A 17,486-nucleotide genomic window follows, 5' to 3' on the forward strand; every position below is an offset into this window, starting at 1 on the left:
TNCGCACCACGATGTACAACGTCCACAAGCAGTGCATAAGAAGGGTGCTTGAGGCGTTTGACCACAAAAGCAGTATATCCGTAAGTCCTGTAGTTCTTGTCTTAGTACTAAGGTCAGATGTCACAGTTTGCTGGACACAGGACCTGGGATAAAGTCAGTAGGACAGGGAATGAATCATAGCAAAGGGGAACTAGAAGGGATTTGTAAACCGAGTCTCTATGGTGGACTAGACAGAAAAGACTAAGACCTAATGAAGAGGAAATCAGAACATCCAAGCCAGGCTGCTCATTGGCAGCAGAACTGAATGTGAAATCCAGAGAGTGTGTTTCCTAACAGCAAAGTCTGCCACAGCCACCCCTGAGGCTCAAGCAGACAAGCTGTGGCAAGGAAAGGATGAGAAGTGGGTGGGGCATTGTTCCTGTTTCCCTGTTTCCTAAGGAGGACGCTGATTCACACCAAGGCTTTTGCTTCAGATGCACTGGAAAGGGCTGGTGAGATGGCTCAGTGGGTAAGAGCACCCGACTGCTCTTCCGAAGGTCCAGAGTTCAAATCCCAGCAACCACATGGTGGCTCACAACCATCTGTAACGAGATCTGGCTCCCTCTTCTGGAGTGTCTGAAGACAGCTACAGTGTACTTACATATAATCAGATGCACTGGAGGCTTCAGAAAAACCTGGCAAAATAAGCATATGCAAATTCCCTAGTTCCATAGACCACTAAAAACAATCAGGCATAGGCCTTAGTTAATTTAGCAGAGAGGGAGAAAAGTCTTAATTTTGATAATAGTCCTTATTTTCCAGTACAACTGTTTACTTCACCTTCACTCGAAATACAGTCCATTAAACAAATATTATATGACTTGAACGTTCCTCAGCCATGGCCTGCTCTGGCTCCAGTCCCTGATCACCCTGATCACCTGTTGTATGCTCAGGTTTTAAATACACAGATGCTGCTCTACAGAACAGGGCAGAGACAGATAGTGAGGTTATAGCCTCCCTAAAGCCCATGGAATCATCTCTCTTTTAGTCTCATAGGCTGTGCCAGACTGAACAGCTAGCTATGGTAGGCGGAGGGGAACAGCCAGTCTTAGGAGAGAGGGCTGAGGAGGCCAACCAAACCTCTTTCAACAAAGCTCCTATCTAGAGCAGGATGTTGTGGGGGTGGGCAGCCCATCTGCTTGGGGGTATTTTCACCCACTCAGCCCTCCTGGTTAAGATGGATGCCAAGCACAGCCAACTTCCAGTCACGAGCAGCCGCCTTTCTGCCACCACGGGTATTTGGATCCTGGGATAGAAGTCGGCTCGCCAAAGTCATGCCAGCACACATATCCATTTGGAGACATGTCCAGAAGGATGAAGGGTAACCATCTGAGTTGCTCTGCCCAGCCTCTCTTCTAGTTACTCTCTATCTCAAGGCTCCCATCATAGCTGGATGGCGGACAGAGCGTCATCAAGGCAGCTGGTGGGCTAAACTAACCCTGAGCGCAGATGAAATGCTCAACCAAGGAAAGGGATTCTGGTTCCTGTATTCCCTACGCTTCCTTTCCTGAGGAGGGCCTGAAAAGATACAGCTGGTGTTGTCAGAAGACTGCCTCTCGGATTGCAGGGAACACAGTCTACCCGGAGACTCTCTTAGCATGTAGACTCAGACTCACATTCACAAACACCCAGACACAAGCCTGAGCCTCGCCTTTCGGAGGAGTTCCCAGTAAGCGAGTAGGCCTTCTTAGGCTGCTTAGCGTGTGGGCTGCACACTTAGAATGACCAGTGTCTTACAGACAACTGCATCCTGTTTGTGACGGAGATGGATCACGGAACAACTTTGCTGACAAAGTGAACAGAACACACTGGCTTCTCCCCTCTTTGGTCTGCAGTGATGTTCATTTGAACGGCACACAATACTTATTGTTCAGACCTCCAGATAAACACAATATTGTAAAGCCCAGTAGGACTTTCAGCACCCCCACACCCTCACCAATCCTGTTTTAATGCTAACCATCAACAGGTGCTTGGTCCAACCCTGCCTTAAAGAGGTGAGAGCCTCAGCCCGGCTACTTCAACCTGGATAGCAAGACCTTGCCAAGAGGCCATGGGTAGGGGTGGCTAGGTGAGAGAAGAATGGGTTCTAGCATCGCACAGGTCTAAGAAAGGATGTATGCTTCCTTTTCCTCTGGACCAGCACTTGCCCTGGGCACCTTTGTCTCTCCCTAGTTACTGCCTTAGAGAGTGGCAGTGAAGAATCCACATATTTATTGAAAATATAGCTAATAAATCTTGAACAGGAAAAAGTAATAACATGCATGTTTTCCTAGGACGTTATAAAGTCACACAATCTCCCATAAACTCTTACTAGCACTGCTTAAACTCATATACAGACCAGTGATTAAAAGCAAGAACAAAACTCGAAGATTCCTAGAGACCAGGAAACCGCCTGTGAGGAGCAGAAGGAGCAAGGACCATGACACGGGTAGGAGAGCAGCACGGGATCTCACTGCCCACGGCAGCATGACTGCTCTCAGTCTTCTTCCAAACTTTCACTTTTGCAAGCCTGCACTAGCTTCCATCACTAGTTCTCACGCCTCAGGACCCATAGACTCTGGCTCCAGTCTCATCTTTCCCACAACCCAAACTGGACAACCACAACAAGTTATTTCAGTTCTTATAATGTTGCTTCCCCTTCAAAACAAAGGTGAACCTCCCCACTCTTTGTATCTGCAGGGATGAGTTGAACGGTGTGGAAGCTGGGGCACACTGGGCCTTGGCTTCCCTCACCTCTCCTGCCAGGAGAGTGAGAAACCGCTCACCTGACGCTTGCACTTCCATGATGTACTGGTGCAGGTCCTGGCCCTGCTGGATGACCTCGAACGTCATGTTGTTCATGGCAAGCTTCCGTTCTGTGTGGCGCTGTAGCCGCTGCTCAGCCAGGGTTAGATCCTCTGTGTTGAAATCATTCATCTGCCGGAGCAAGTCCTCATTCCAGGCATCCAGCTCTGCAGTGACCTGTGAGAAGCACCACCGTCAGCCGGGGCTTGCTGGGTGCACAGGACGATGCTAGATTACAGCTCCTGGCTGAAATCTTATCAACTAACCCACCCCTTGCTGTCCTCTTCTACCCTTAAACTATAACCACATACAAACTGTTTGTTTTTTAAATAGCAAGTTCAATGTCCATAGCAACAGCAAACATTTGTACACTGAGATAATAAAATTTATAAAGTTTTGGCATTGTTCATCTCATCGTGACCCTCACAGTGACCCACTGAGGCAGGCAGTATGGCGATCTCCGGGCCTGCTTTCTAGAAGCGGAAACTGGCCTCACTCAGATGGACTGCTGTGGCTGAAGCTTGCCTTGATAGTGAGGGACACAGTTGCTCGGTTCTCCTGTCTGCAAAGACGTCATCTGAAATATTTCATTACTGGAGGAACCTTCGGAGCTAAGTGGTTCGTTTACTTCAGAAGCCAAAGCTGGAAGCCACAGAAGCCTGGGAACGACTCAGGTTCCATCGTCAGTTAAAGAGCTAGTGGATATTAAAGCCAGGGCTTCCCTCCTGGTCCCTGTGTTCTACTGTGCTAGATGCTAAACGGTGAGACCAGAAAAGAGTGACCAAACTCACTGTATATGTGTGCTAGTCCTCTAGAGCAGTGGTTCTCAGCCTATGAGTCTCAACCCCTTTGGGGTAGGGGTTCAATGACTCTTTCATAAGGGTCACTTAAGACCCATTAGAAAACATAGATATTTACAGTAAGATTCATAACAGAAGCAAAATTACAGTTATGAAGTAGCAATGAAAATAACTTTATTTGGGGATTTTTTTTGATAGATAGATTGATTGATTGATTTATATGTACAGTGTTCTGCCTGCATGCCAGGAGAAGGCGCTAGACCTCATTTTAGATGGTTGTGAGCCACCATGTGTTCAATTGCTGGGAATTGAACTCAGAACCTCTGAAAGATCAATCCAGTGCTCTCAACCTCTGAGCCATATCTCCAGCCCCCATTTGGGGAATATTTTATGGTTGTGGGGGGTGTGTTACCACAACATGATACTATATTAAAGAATCAAAGCATTAGGGAGGTTGAGAACCACTGATATTGAAAATCAAGCAGATTCTAATCTACAGAAAGCAGTAATGATATAGTGAAGCAGGGAGCATGTAATAAATAAAAGCACTGGGCTGGTGGGGATTCGCTAGTTCATTCTCTACACCTCGGCTCAAGCAACTTCAAGTACTCTGCCTCCTGCCTCTGCTAACTAAGGCCCAGCCCTCTGCCCTCTTTACATCTCTACAATGAACCACAGAGAAGGAGCTTCAAAGCAGTGAATTCCATTATTCCCTGAACTGACGCTTCTGTTATGCTTCTGTTATGTCTTCTTGTGTCGTACCCAGAGCCAGTAAAGGCGGCAGTCTGTGTGTGGCCATCTTTCTGAGGAATGGACATGGAAGTGCCCCTGGTTCCCACACTTGCAGCATGACCCAGCAGTCTAAGCGCATACCCCAGAGCCCCAGGTTAGTGGTTTTCATTCTCCGGCTCTATCCCAGCTGACAGGAAGTATCCTCTTTCTAGTGACTAGATGCAAGTTGTTCTAAAGTCATCGGAGGACACCAGGAAGTGGAAGTCAGCGAGAGGCAAAAGAACTGCCCTTGAATCCAAGCTATGGCCATGCAGGCTGGGTTGAGAGAGCAAAGCAGACCTTTCCAGGGCTGCTTGTCTGGGTCACAGGATTCTACTTGTTGTCTAAAGGGAAGATCTTTCTTCCAGCAAAACAGAGACAGATGAAAGCACAGTAGCTGCCTTTGAAGTGGAGACTCTGGGAACTGCAGAGTTCTTCCCTCCCTGCTCTGGGTTCCCACCTCAGCCCCAGATCTTTTCAGGTCAACTCAGGGAACTGCTGAGCTCAGCAGGGAAGCCCAGTCTCTACTCATTGTGGGGGAGGCCTGGAAACCAGCATGTTGGGGGGGGGGAGGNGGGGGGGGCTGGGGAAACAGATTTCCATTGGATCCTTGTTTTTGAGGGACACTTTACTTCCTAACACCAGATAGGGGTTAAATGGAGAATAAGCCATAACTCATTTCATAATAAGAGAATTTATAGAATGAACATGCTGTTATAAAAGAGGCACATAAGTAGGCCCTTTCTATAATTTTAGAAATTAGAATATGATTTACATGTAATGCACATATTTTGAGCACTTAGTTCTGAGAGTTTTGACAGTTTCATACAATTGGGTGTATAGTCATCACCCAAAACAAAATACACACCTGTCACCTCAGGGAGCTCATTTGTGATCATTTCCAGTCATTTCTGCCCTCCTTGCAAGAGAAGGCACTCTCAGATTTCCATCAGGTATAGCTCGGCCCAGTTTTGGATTTTCTCTGACTGAAATCATAGGGTATTATATGGTCCACTGTCTGGCCTCGTGTTTAGCACGCTATATTACAGGCGTCGCTGTTGCAGATCAGTAGTGAACATTCCATTCTTCCTTGACGTAGAAGAATATGGAAACCATTGTCTAGATGGTCCACAACTTGCTTATGCTCTCTCCTGCTGACCGCTGTGTGGCTATCATGAATAAGGCTGATGTGAGAATTCTCATACCACTCTTTCTGTGGGCACAGCTTTCCACTAGTGTTGAGTGGAACAGGCTCATGTTTCTAAGCAACTGGCAGGGTTCTTCAAGGGGATTATAACCTGTGATGGCTCTAGTTACAACACATGGAAGTCTCAGTTGCTCTACACTCTCACCATCTTCTGTCATTACTGTCTGTTTAACTTTAATGATATTACTACATGGGGAGTGATACTTCATTGCACTTTTAAGTGGCACCTACCTTGTGGTGATTGATGTGGATAATATTTTTATATGCTCTGTTGGCCGTTTGTACATCCTCCTTTATAAAGTGTTTTTGCCACCAGTGTTGGGTTTTAGAGACAGAATACTGTTATGTAGCCAAGGCTGACCTTAAACTCAAAATCATCCACCTCCGACTAAATGCTGGGAGTACAGATGTATATGACCACATCCAGCTGACAATTCTTCATCTGATATGTATTTGTAAGTGTCCTTAATAGGTCTAGATAGAAATTGTTTTTGAGATAATCTACTGAAGTAGTCAGAACCTAACTTCAGATCTACTCCTTGTGGGAACATACAGGAAATTAAAACAAAACTAAGACCATAGCATGAAGGGGGTAGGGGTGGGGTCTCTTATTTCACTCTTAGCTTTTGTTTCTATAAAATTGATCCTACAGTGGTTCTTTTTGTCACAGGAAGATTCCAGATAGGTTCTAAGACCAGTAATCTTTGATATGGAAAGCTTTGTACCAGCTGGTGGTCCCTGGAAGAAGGCTTTGGGTTGGAGGGAGAGGCTCAGAGGTCTGTACCTTGGGACTATGTCTGAAACCAAAGGTAAAGTACATGTGTGAAGTGTCTCTACACTCTGCTGCCTCTCTGCTCAGCCCTTACCATCCTTTTGGATTGACAAAGGTAAGATGAAGCTCAAGCCTACTGTGTGGCTTGAAGAACAAGGGCTTCTAGAGCTTGCTGTTGCACATCTGACTCCCCAGGCTAACTCCCGGGCCTATAGCTCTGCAATTGGCATTCGATTCCCTCTTTTTCCTAGTTTCCTGAAACATGGTCAGCCAGAGCCATCAGTTAGTGTGACTTGTATGTACTCAACATTTCCTGGAGACAAATTAGTCTCTGGAGCATCCTCTCACTGGGATCTTTTCCACTTTCTTTCTAGAGTACAGGGCTGGCCTACAACAGAGGTTCATTTTGTTCCTCCTCTTTCTTTCTCTTTCTCTCTCTTTCTCTCTCTCTCTCTCTTTCTTTCTTTTTTAATGGCTTCTAGCCTCCCCCCTGCCTTACTGCTAATGAGCGAGGCTGGCTTTTCAGCTGTACCTTAAGCTTTCCCATGGAGAATCAGCTGGTTTAAGGTTGATTCTGAGAGTGAGCTCCGCTCCACCCCCACTTACTGGGAACCCTGTTCCGAAATGACCTCATCTGCCTTCCAATCTGCTCGAGTCCTGACCACTGCTCAGAACATACCCTCTGCCACAAAGAGCTTCACTATGTGCCAGGGCCAGAGGCTATTCTCTGGCTCACCCCAAGACATGGGAGGTGGGGTTAGGGTGAGGGTATGCGTGTGTCTGCTCTCACAGAGACAAGACTGTGAGAATTAGAGCCTGCACCGGAAATGAACTTGGTGATTTAACTGTGTTTGGTCAAGCTTGAAGCAGAGTCTGAACCAAATTCGAGAGGAAGGAGAAGCTTCCCAAGTGTGCTCAGCTTTTTGTTGGCCTACTTTTTTCTTTTTTTTTCTTCCACTCAATTAGTTCCTCATCAACTCTCAGACTGCTCAGGGACCCTGGAGGCTCTAGGGCCTCTGTCTTCCCCACTCTCCTGATTTAGAGTTTTAGATCAGGATGGCTAAGCCCAGTGTGTAGCTAAAGAATGAGGCTCTTTTCAAGGAGCCTGAAGAACAATGACCTCTTTGAAAAATATTTCAGAAAGAATATTGTTCTGACAGTTGTCTGTTCTAAAGACACCAGAAAGGACATTAGATACATAACCAACACTTTATTTATTAGAGAATATTAAAAAGTAAGAAAAGAAGCCCAAGAATTTCCTACTGGGATAGATTCACCAAAATCAACTGATGGATAGAATCATCTCAGACAGCCCTCCTCATGGGCTCCTCCCATTTCTAGTCTTCCTAGGTATTTAGGTATTCCTAGGTATTCTGGGGAACTTGTTAGCCCAAGTATTTTAGTCTGTACCTCCTAAATAAAACTTAGTCTTCCTTATTTCTTCTCCTTCCCTTCTTTTCTCCTTTTCTTTAAAAATATTCATAAATCAGTGTGGTGGCTTGAATGAGAACGGTTGGTTCCCAGTGTGAGGGATGTTTTGGAAGGATTGGGAGGTGTGCCCTTGTTGAAAAGGTGTGTCCCTGGGGGTGTGCTTTGAGTTTTCAAAATGCCCAGGCCATTCCTAGTTATCTCTCTTTGCCTTGTGCTTATGGAGCAGGATGCAAGTTCTCAGCTACTGTTTGAGTGCCAAGCCTGCCTCTCTGCCTGCTACCATACTCCCCGCCATGATGGTAGACTCAGCCTCTGAAACTGTAAGCCCCAATAAACTGTTTCTTCTACAAGTTGCCTTGGTAATAGTATCTTAGCACACCAACAGAAAAGTAACTAAGAAATTTTACATATATATTTTTTACTTTACTTGAACTTTTAAAGTTATTATTATGTTCTTTGAGTAGATCAATAAATTAATTGTCTGTGGTCTTGTATAAAAACTAATTTACCACTTTAAAATGGTACACTTAACTGTTTTACAGTAGAGCATTTTTGTAGGTCAATGGAAAATACTTAGTTTTCAATTTTCTCATTTTAAGAAATGTCAAATCTCTGTCTTGAGAGGTTTTCCCAATATGTACTGATTACTCATTCTGTACAAGGCAGAGCTTGAGGGCTGGACATTCCTTCCTCTGGCAAGCCACATTCTTAGCCATATGGTTCATACCTGTCCAGGACCACTGCATCTTTACCAGAACAAAAGGCACACAACATTGAACCTTGATGAGATTTTCTGTGCTCAGATCCACAGCTCCAGACCTGCCTAACAATTGCAGAAGGACCTGAAAATTTCCATCAGAGATTTCTGATAATGTACTGAAAATGGTGACTTTCCAGGAAACTCAAGCTGTATGAATGAATATTAATGAGCTATTTATTTATTTATTTATTTATTTATTTATTTATTGGTTTTTTTCGAGACAGGGTTTCTCTGTGTAGCTCTGGCTGTCCTGGAACTCACTTTGTAGACCAGGCTGGCCTCCAACTCAGAAATCCACCTGCCTCTGCCTCCTCAGTGCTGGGATTAAAGGCGTGTGCCACCATGCCTGGCATGAGCTTTTTAAATTTTATTTTCATTCGTTCATTTATTTTTTTTAAAGGAAGAGAGTAGGAGAAGCCCCCCAGTGATTCTGATATAAGCTTAACAAAAGCACCAGTGGCTGCTATTAAATTATTATTTGATATCACTACTAATTATTATTAAATAAATATTCTGAAGGAAGTTTTACTTTCCTACATCTATTATGTGAGTCCTTCTCACAGGTATGCTTAGAAAATGCTACAGTGATTGCTAAGAAGGAAAAATTTAAGAGACTACCTCAAAAAGATATTAGTTTGTTTTTTGGTATAGTCAGTATTCAATTCTTTGCAGTTTCACAAAGTAACATAGTAAGGAAGATAAAATTAACAAAGAAAGGAAAGATGATGAAACTGGATGAGGTGATGGGGTCCTTAGATGGTCACAGTCCACTGTGGCTGTGGAGTTTACAGCTGAGTCCCTGGAGTGTTGTGTGTGCTCCCTGAACACCAAAGAGTCCTGACGATGGGGCTGACATTTCAAACCTCTACAGCTTTGACAGTGATATTAAGTTAAAGTCTATCTATTTTCACAAGCTGTAGGACTGGGCATACAAGAAAAAAGAAAGAAAGAAAGGACAAATGAAAAAAATGGAAGAAACCTATCATTTAAGTTAGAAAAAAGTAGTTTACCAGAAGCACTGACCTGAAGTGAGAGAAATAACAACACAAAGCCAGACGAGTCAGAGCATGACGTCATTAGAAAGGCCCTGCCTTGGTGTTCTAGGAGAGGCCAGAGCCCTGAACAGGACACATTTGCAGATGGGCACAGCCAACTCAGTCCCTTCACCAGAGGACAGTGAAGAGCAGTGGTACCCAGAGGCTATGCCCTTCTAGAATGACCTGGGAATGCACTTCACACAGAAAAGAAATCTATGCGTGTTCAGATACAGGAGAGAACCATGATAGTCTACTCAAATATTTTCAGGAATTTGAAATGAAAGTTTTTTTTCTATTTTTTCATTTTCTAGTTTTCCTAGGAGAGAGTCAAGGACAAAAGTATAAAAAGATCATAGATTTTGATTCGATAAAATAATGGAATCCTGTTTTTTTTTCTTTCTTATCCTTGCATGAGTTTGTCCTAATGTTGCTTATATTGTGTTAATTTGGGTCCCCAAAATCGTTTGAGCAAGAATCTGCACGTCTGCACCTAAGACACTGGGGGATCCTGCCCCCACCCCCCAGTTGGTTCTGATTGGTAAATGAAGTTGATGGCAGCCAATGGCTGGGAAGGGCAGACAGCGATAGGATTTTTAGGATTCCCAGGAAGGAGGAGGGAAGAAGACACCATGCCTGAGAAGGTACTGGACAGACAGCATAGCTGCCATGTAGGAGCCGGTGGGCCCATCTAACTGGGTCCAGAGTAGCAACGATGGAATATAGACTTTAATAAGTAATAACTTGGGGATATTGTAGAGAAGTGGATTAGTCATGTGGAGGTTAGGAAATGGTCCAGGCATTGAGCTGTTTAAGGCTTATCAAAATATAAAGGCTCTGTGTGTGTGTGTGTGTGTGTGTGTTAATCGGGAACCCAGAACACTGGGGGCAAAATGTGCCACCACTACCAGGATCAATGTGAGTATTTAATTATGTACTGCTACATATCCTCAACCCTTTTTGGGAGGCGGGGGTCTCTGGGGGATAGTCTAGTAGAGATTAGAAGACATCCTATGGGGATGCCAAATCCGGATACCAATGGAAACTTCTCATTGAATGTAATCTCATGAAAAAAGAAAACTTTGGTTGCAGCCCAGCTGGGCCAGGTGTTGTCTAGTCTGTGCTCCCCATGCAGTGTGCTGTGACTCCCTGTCATAGATTCAGTATGCTGACGACTGTGTCTAGGTGCTTCTCCCAGCCTGCTTCCTAAAATGGCAGAGATCCTTGCATACAGTTTTTGATGTAGGTGTCTGATAAACGTTCACTGTGCTGAATTTCTGTGCAGGAGAATATCCAAGAGAGCAGTCACTTTCTAACCTAAGGCACTAACGTCTACACACACAGTCAGCTGAGACGTTAGGAGCACCAGTCGGGCACAGCTCGCTTTTCCTTTTCTGGGCAGAAGCTTTCTCTTGTGATGATGAACCTTCTTGGTTCTGCCTGGTCCCATCTCATCTTCATATGAACCAGATAACTGTTCTATCCTTTATTAGGGTTAATACGGAATTTAATTTTCAAATGCATTAAGCAAACTTTGCAATTGCAGAGTGAGAGATATTTCTGAAGACTGTGTATGTGGCCTATACTTTTATAAAATTACCTGGAGTCTATTTTCTTAGTGTCATTTTAAGGAATCTTCTAGTGTGTGTTTATGTATTTATGTGTGTATGTGTGTGTGCCCACCTCACATGTATTTTAAGTGTTCTTTCAAATATGCTTTGCTGCCACATGCCACTTGAAATCCTTTGGAGCGCAGATGTGAAATCCATGGAAAATGTAAGAAAAGCCACATAGTCACAGAAACCAGGAGGAAAGGTCATTAAAATACACGTTTAGGACATGCCTTTTTTCTTTTTTGGTATGGGCTGTTGTTGGTGGTGTGTATGTGTTGATAAGGACGTTTTAAATACCAGTCAAGTTCTCAGTCACTAAGCTACATCCGTAGCCTACCTTTCAGAACACAAAGTCTTGATGTAAGCATGACCAGGACCCCTGTGGAGACAGGTGCAGAGAGCTGAGCTCACAGGAGATGTGGGGTAGGAAGACGATAACTTTCCAATGCTGGCTTTCTTTCTCTTTTACTTTTTGAGATTCTGAACATAAACTTTTTGTTCCAGGACTGAAGTAAAAGGGCAGCCATTGCCTGGACATTTCTCAGGTCCTGAGTTGGCTTATGACTGGGATGTTGAAATTTCCAACATTTAAAAATAAAATCATCCTTTTACAACTATTTTAATGAAAGCTCCCACAAATCTAGTTGGGAAGGTTGGTCCCTATAAACGCCGATGCGCCAACTTGAGGGAGGTTTCTATATAGAAAATAAAGGTAAGAGGAAGTGGTAGCCGGATCTTGGCAGTGGAACATTTGACTAGGCCATGAGAGGCGCTGCCTGCCACCCCTACCACTGCAAAACCTGAAGAACAGCAGAGGATGTTAGGTGGAGGGGCAGCCTCTACATCATCACAGCCAAGGGCAAAGAGCAAAGGGTACTTTAAAGGAATCTTGACCACCCTCAGAAACCGTTGCTGCTGTCCATGCATGCTGTTTGCTTTCCAGACTCCAGAACCTCTACTGGTGTGGTTTTAGTTACAGCTTCAAAGCAGAAATAATAAGAGTAATAACTCTGTGAGGCAGTTATTACCAGTTGATACCAGAATCCGAGTTTTCAGAAGAGTCCATAGTAAAGCAAGGATCTGCCTTAACTCAGACTGCCCTTTCCTTCTGAGTGATCACTGAGCCCTGCTCCAGACTGACTGACCCCTGACCCCTTAACCTCCCTCCCCCACTGCTGAGGTGCAAGGAACATAGGGCTTTATACATAACTAAGCAAGTGTTCTACAACCAAGCCAGACTCCCAGAGACCCCTTGGGGGGACAGGTCTTTCCTCTCGTAGCTCCTGACATCATGGCTGCTGTGTGACTTCCCCTAATGCCTGGCTTGAGTGCATCAGCTAGGGAGGCTGTCTACCTTTAAAACTTCTACTCATGAAAGCCATAGAGCACTCAACAGCCAACCATACAGTCTTTTAGGAACCATACAAGAACACAATCAACAGTAGCTATCCAAGGAAGTGACCCACAGACAGGAAGTAAGCAGAGAGGCTCTGCTTAGCAGTCAGGATGAAGGCACAATTGATGAGATAGGTCCTAGTGCAAGGGGAGCCTGTGAGTTCTAAAGAAACAGCTGGAAACACAATCCCTCTGATTTTTCCATGGATGTAGCAGTGGCCCCGCCTGGAATGGTTCCCTCGGGACATACACTATCCCCCCTTCTCCTCCTTCCCCATCTTCTCCTCCCACTCCCCGCTCCTACCTCAATGGTGTACTGTTCAAAGATGCGCAGCTGTAGGAAGATGTCCAGCTTGATCTTCCGCTCGTGAAACAGCTCTTCCATCTGCACCTGAGCATCGTCCAGCTGCTGGAGGACAGACTCAATATGGCTGATAGAGCTACTGTGGGGTGTCTTGTTGTTGGACATCGCTGAGTCCCTGTGGCAGAGTGGGGGAAAGAGAGAGGGAGAGGCCTTGCTATATTAAAAGTGACGGAGGAGCACGGTGGCAAAGTGAATGCGAATCAGGTTCGCTATTAACAAACCAATCTACGGAAGCGCTGCCATGACCTGACGCCATCTTCTTAGCAAGAGAACTAGGGATGAATTCTCTCTCTTTGGGACTCATATCTTTATTTCCAAAACTCCTATCCTCAAAGGGATAGGATAAAATAAGCTAAGAGAAAGGGTATATGACATCAGAGAGAAACAGAACAGTTCCATGCACATGTGTGGTCTAAGATACAGCTTTAATATGCACATGCACATATACAGCAGAATACACAGAGTCAGACAAAGGGATTTGAAAAGCAAAATCAAAACCTGTCCTATTTCTGCCTCATGGGACTGTTAAAATGACATCATGGGTACCAAAATTATTCGCCTACTTCACAGTGCTGTGCTTGCTCTATGGGCTGGTGTTCTGAAACAGACTGCAAGCTATCGTTAGGAGAGCATAGAGTCTGGAGTCTGTAAACATGGTTTAGGTTCCTGCTGTGACATATGTAGGCTGGTGGCCCTGGGAAATCACTAGCCCGAGCCCCAGCTACCTCCTTTACGGAATGGATGTAATCTCTCCCCTTTCACTCCATTCCTTGCTATAAAGTAGGCAGTTATGTGAACTGCAATCAGGAACATGCTATAGGAACTAACCCTTAAGTGGCACAAGGAGTGTCAAGGGTTTCCTAGGGCACAGTCAGTCTGGGAGAGTAAGGGTAGCTGATACAAATGGGACAAAAGACAAGGGTGTCAGAGAGGATGGACTTGGATTTGGAGTTTAGAGAAACAGACGGGCTCATCCAGGGAGAAGTGGAGCCACTCCTGCAGTATTCTGTACAAAAGTAGTAGGGGTAAGAAACATTGCAGAGTGGAACGATTTTGGGGGGGGGGTGTTGAGCCCATCAAAGAGTTACTCATGGGAAAGCTGTAGAGCTTCCGAAGCTTAACTTCTGTAGAACTTGGAATAGGCAGAGCTCTAATGTGCGAAATAAACAGGCTCGCCTGTTACCTGGTTTCCTATGCAACCTAAGAGGTCAGTAGGCAAAGGAGAGAGCATTAGTGCTCTATTCTCTCCTAAGCAGGTCCTAAAGGCCAGGTACTTTTAGCCTGGGCTTGTCTCAGAAGCAGGAGGGCCTGAGTGCATGCTGTCTGTTCCTGAAGATAATGAGAGCTCTTACTGTGTCTAGCAGCTTTCCCTGTGCCGCTCAGAGAGCTCCCAGCCCTACCTCCGACTCTTGGTGCATCAGGGTGGCAAGTGGACATAGTGTCTATTTCCGCTATTGTGCGACTACTCCAACCATTAAGGAAGAGGCGTGGTTAATAATGCGCACCAATTGCTTGTTGAATGTTTTGCCATCGGGAGGAGCTGGCTGTTCTCTCAGGTCACTCCCTCATGCAGCATCCAGAAGAAAGATAATGATGTCTGCCCTGCTGTACAGCTTCCGTGCAGTGTCATAGTAGGAATCACAGAGACACTACACAAACAGCTCAGAACTCCAAGGAAGTGTCAGGAGAATATCGAACACAGAGAAGGCCTGTTTCCAAGGTATACAAGAGATCCTGCCTGTGTCCACTAAGCTCCACCCACTTCCAGCTCTCTGACATTCTCTGATGTCAGAGAGGGAGGTACAGGATTGGGTCAGCCCCGTGGATAAATATGAGTGTCACCGTGCTCTTGGACAGGTGCACAGGGTCCTTGCTACAACCTATTGTCATAAACATTGCAGAGCAGGTACCAGTCACTCACGGCCTCTGCCATCCCTAAGCAGCCTTAAGCCCTTAGGCACTGGGCAAGCCTAGCAGTTGTGAGGAACATGTGGCATCTGGGCAGGTCCAGCCCTGCAAAGATTAAGAGCAGCCAGCCAGCTTGTGAAAACCATTTCAAAGTTCTCTTCTGACAAAAGCTTCACAAAAGCCTACAGCTGACAGAGTCTAGAGCATGAGCCTTAATTATACAATCAAGGCAGCCGAGGCTCGGACGGCCTTAGTGGCTGCCCATCGGTTAGGCTTTGTCTTAGAAGTAAATGACAGAGCTTCCTAGGTAGGCAGACAAAGCTGTCATGCATTATATATTCATGAAGATGAACTGGGGGGAAAGGTAAAGAGGCTGTCTTGTTAGTATGCAATGGGAAAATTCAGTACGTCTCATGTGCATGTTTAGAATAGAAATGATTAATTTCCAACAGAAAAAAAACATACCAGGGCCTCTTAAAGGTAATTTTTCATTGTTTATTTAATTGGACAATTGGAATGGGGGGAAAAAAAGCTTTCTTCAGTTGAAGTGATACCCTGAGGCCTCAGGGCTGGCCGGGGACTTGTTGATGAGATTATTTCTGTCTATAGCTGGCAGAGGTCCCAGCACTTGGTGATTTGGTGGCAGGAACTAGTCCCTGGGGGCAGGCATCATTAGCACCATCAAATCCTGTTTATACAGCACCCGGGCATGGGGCTGGTTGCTGAGGGCTTGCCTAAGGCTTAGTGACACTTTATCTGAGGAGCCAGGACTCTTGACAGGGACAGGAACTAAACATTGATGCCAACAGAAAACAATGAGTGATGTGGGCAACTGTAAACAAGTTCATACTTCCAACAGAGCTCTCCTGATTTACTCAGCTGTGTGTATTGACAACAGATGACTTTCATTATCCAGACAGAAAGGGACTGTAGGAAGGTCATAATGGCAACCTTCCCTACATCCCCAGGAACCCAAAGCAAAGCAATGGTGACAAGGATTCAGAGTGTGGGCCAAGATCAAATGGTGGATGTGAGCAGAGGAAGCCCTGAATGTGTGAAGGTCTGAGTGTGTGTGGGACTGTGTGTGTGGGTCTGTGTGTGTGAGTGTGTGTGGGTCTGTGTGTGTGTGTGTGTGAGTGTATGTGTGTATGTGAGAGTGTGTATGTGTGTGAGTGTGTGTGGATCTGTGTGGGTCTGTATGTGTGTCTGTGAGTGCATGTGTGTGCATATATTGTGTCTGTGTGTGTGTGAGTGTGTGTGGGTCTATGTGTGTGTGAGAGAGTGTGTGTGTGAGTCTGTGTGTGTGTGTGTGTGTGTGTGGTTGGCATGAACTTGCCAGAGTTCAGTCAAGGACCATAGCCTCAGACCCACAAGAAAATGACAAGGCCTCTCCTACTACCTCCCAGATGAGGCTCAGAGAGATGGCATTCTCTGGTCTGTGTGGATGTTCATAACATATATAGAAAATGTCCAGTGTAAATTTCTCCTACAGAGACTGCTCCTACTGAGATTAGCTAAGCCTGTCTATTTGATTCAGCTGTAAACATAAACACTGCCTCCTAGTTGACCTGTATGCAAGAATCCCCCTTCCCTGGTCCACTGTGTAAAATAATTGTGCTAAGGTTCCTCCATCAGATACCCCAGTTCACTTGATCCCAGCTTTTCTGTGTGTCTGTATATTCCTTTCTTCATTTTCTCTCAGCCACAGAAAGATCCATCTCTGGAGCTGTGTTGGATGCAGCAGCTGGATAACACTATTTAACAACGTCTTATCTCTTTGCATGGCCAAATACATCATTATTCTTAATGAAAATGCTATTCGTCTTGTTGATTGCTGAATAGCATTCCGAGTGATAAATAATGCTCTGAAGCATTCACTATTGCTTTCCTGGAACACTTCAGTCTAAACTCTAAACTGGATGTGGTACAGGCATTTGTAAGTCTTACAGACAGAGACATGGAAGCTGACACAAGACCACAAAGCAGGCTGTGGCTGAGTCAAGACAGGGACAGGACTTATCTGGTGTCTAGCCCAAGGCATTCCCCACTGGAAATCACTGCCCATGCTGACCTGGCCTCGGTGGGCTCCCCCAGGGAGGGAGGCGCTGACCTGAGCTGCTGGATAAGGTCTTCGCCTTCCTTGATGACATTGAGAGTGGCATCCAGGGTGGCGGTCTGTTGCTGCTGGAACTGCTTGATCAGCTCCTGGACCGCATCCACAGAGTCTGCACAGACATCTTCCAGCACCTCCTTCTGAAGGTCCTCCATCCATGTCCACAGCTGTGTGGGAGAGAGCAGAGACTGTACTAGGGGCTGCAGAGAGGGGCCAGCATGAGGCAAGGGCAACAAGAACTGAAGAGGAGTCAGCTCCTAGCCCAGGAGTCTCTGTCCTCACCAGCACTCTAGAGGCCAGTGTGTGCTGCTAAACCAATGCTTGTTACCCATCACTGGCAAGTCCACTTCAGGAGTGCTAACACAGCCTAAAGATGGGTAAGCCAAATATTTCAGTGGAATCTGCAGGCCTCCTAGAGCAAAAAGATTCCTCATCTTTGAGGGACTAGGATGAACAAGAGAATAGACAAATATTTTCTTTTAGGAAGGAGAAAAT

At 45.4% G+C, this 17,486-nt stretch overlaps 1 protein-coding gene across 24 annotated transcripts in view; it reads right to left on the reverse strand.

Annotated features, from left to right (window-relative positions):
• Window positions 1-17,486, reverse strand: part of Kalrn (kalirin RhoGEF kinase) — a 606,229-nt gene that overhangs the window by 264,408 nt on the left and 324,335 nt on the right. For 20 of the 24 annotated variants that reach the window (XM_029470420.1, XM_029470421.1, XM_029470422.1 and 17 more), the window contains 3 exons: window positions 16,950-17,158; window positions 12,911-13,085; window positions 2,805-3,000 (listed from right to left, as the gene is read on the reverse strand). In XM_029470420.1, coding sequence (XP_029326280.1) covers window positions 2,805-3,000; window positions 12,911-13,085; window positions 16,950-17,158 — 580 coding nt within the window. The remainder of the gene's footprint in view (window positions 1-2,804; window positions 3,001-12,910; window positions 13,086-16,949; window positions 17,159-17,486) is intronic. The other 4 variants (XM_029470427.1, XM_029470426.1, XM_029470438.1 and 1 more) reach the window with 1 other exon arrangement.

Source organism: Mus caroli, chromosome 16 (assembly GCF_900094665.2).
Source record: "Mus caroli chromosome 16, CAROLI_EIJ_v1.1, whole genome shotgun sequence".
Classification (NCBI taxonomy): Eukaryota; Metazoa; Chordata; class Mammalia; order Rodentia; family Muridae; genus Mus; species Mus caroli.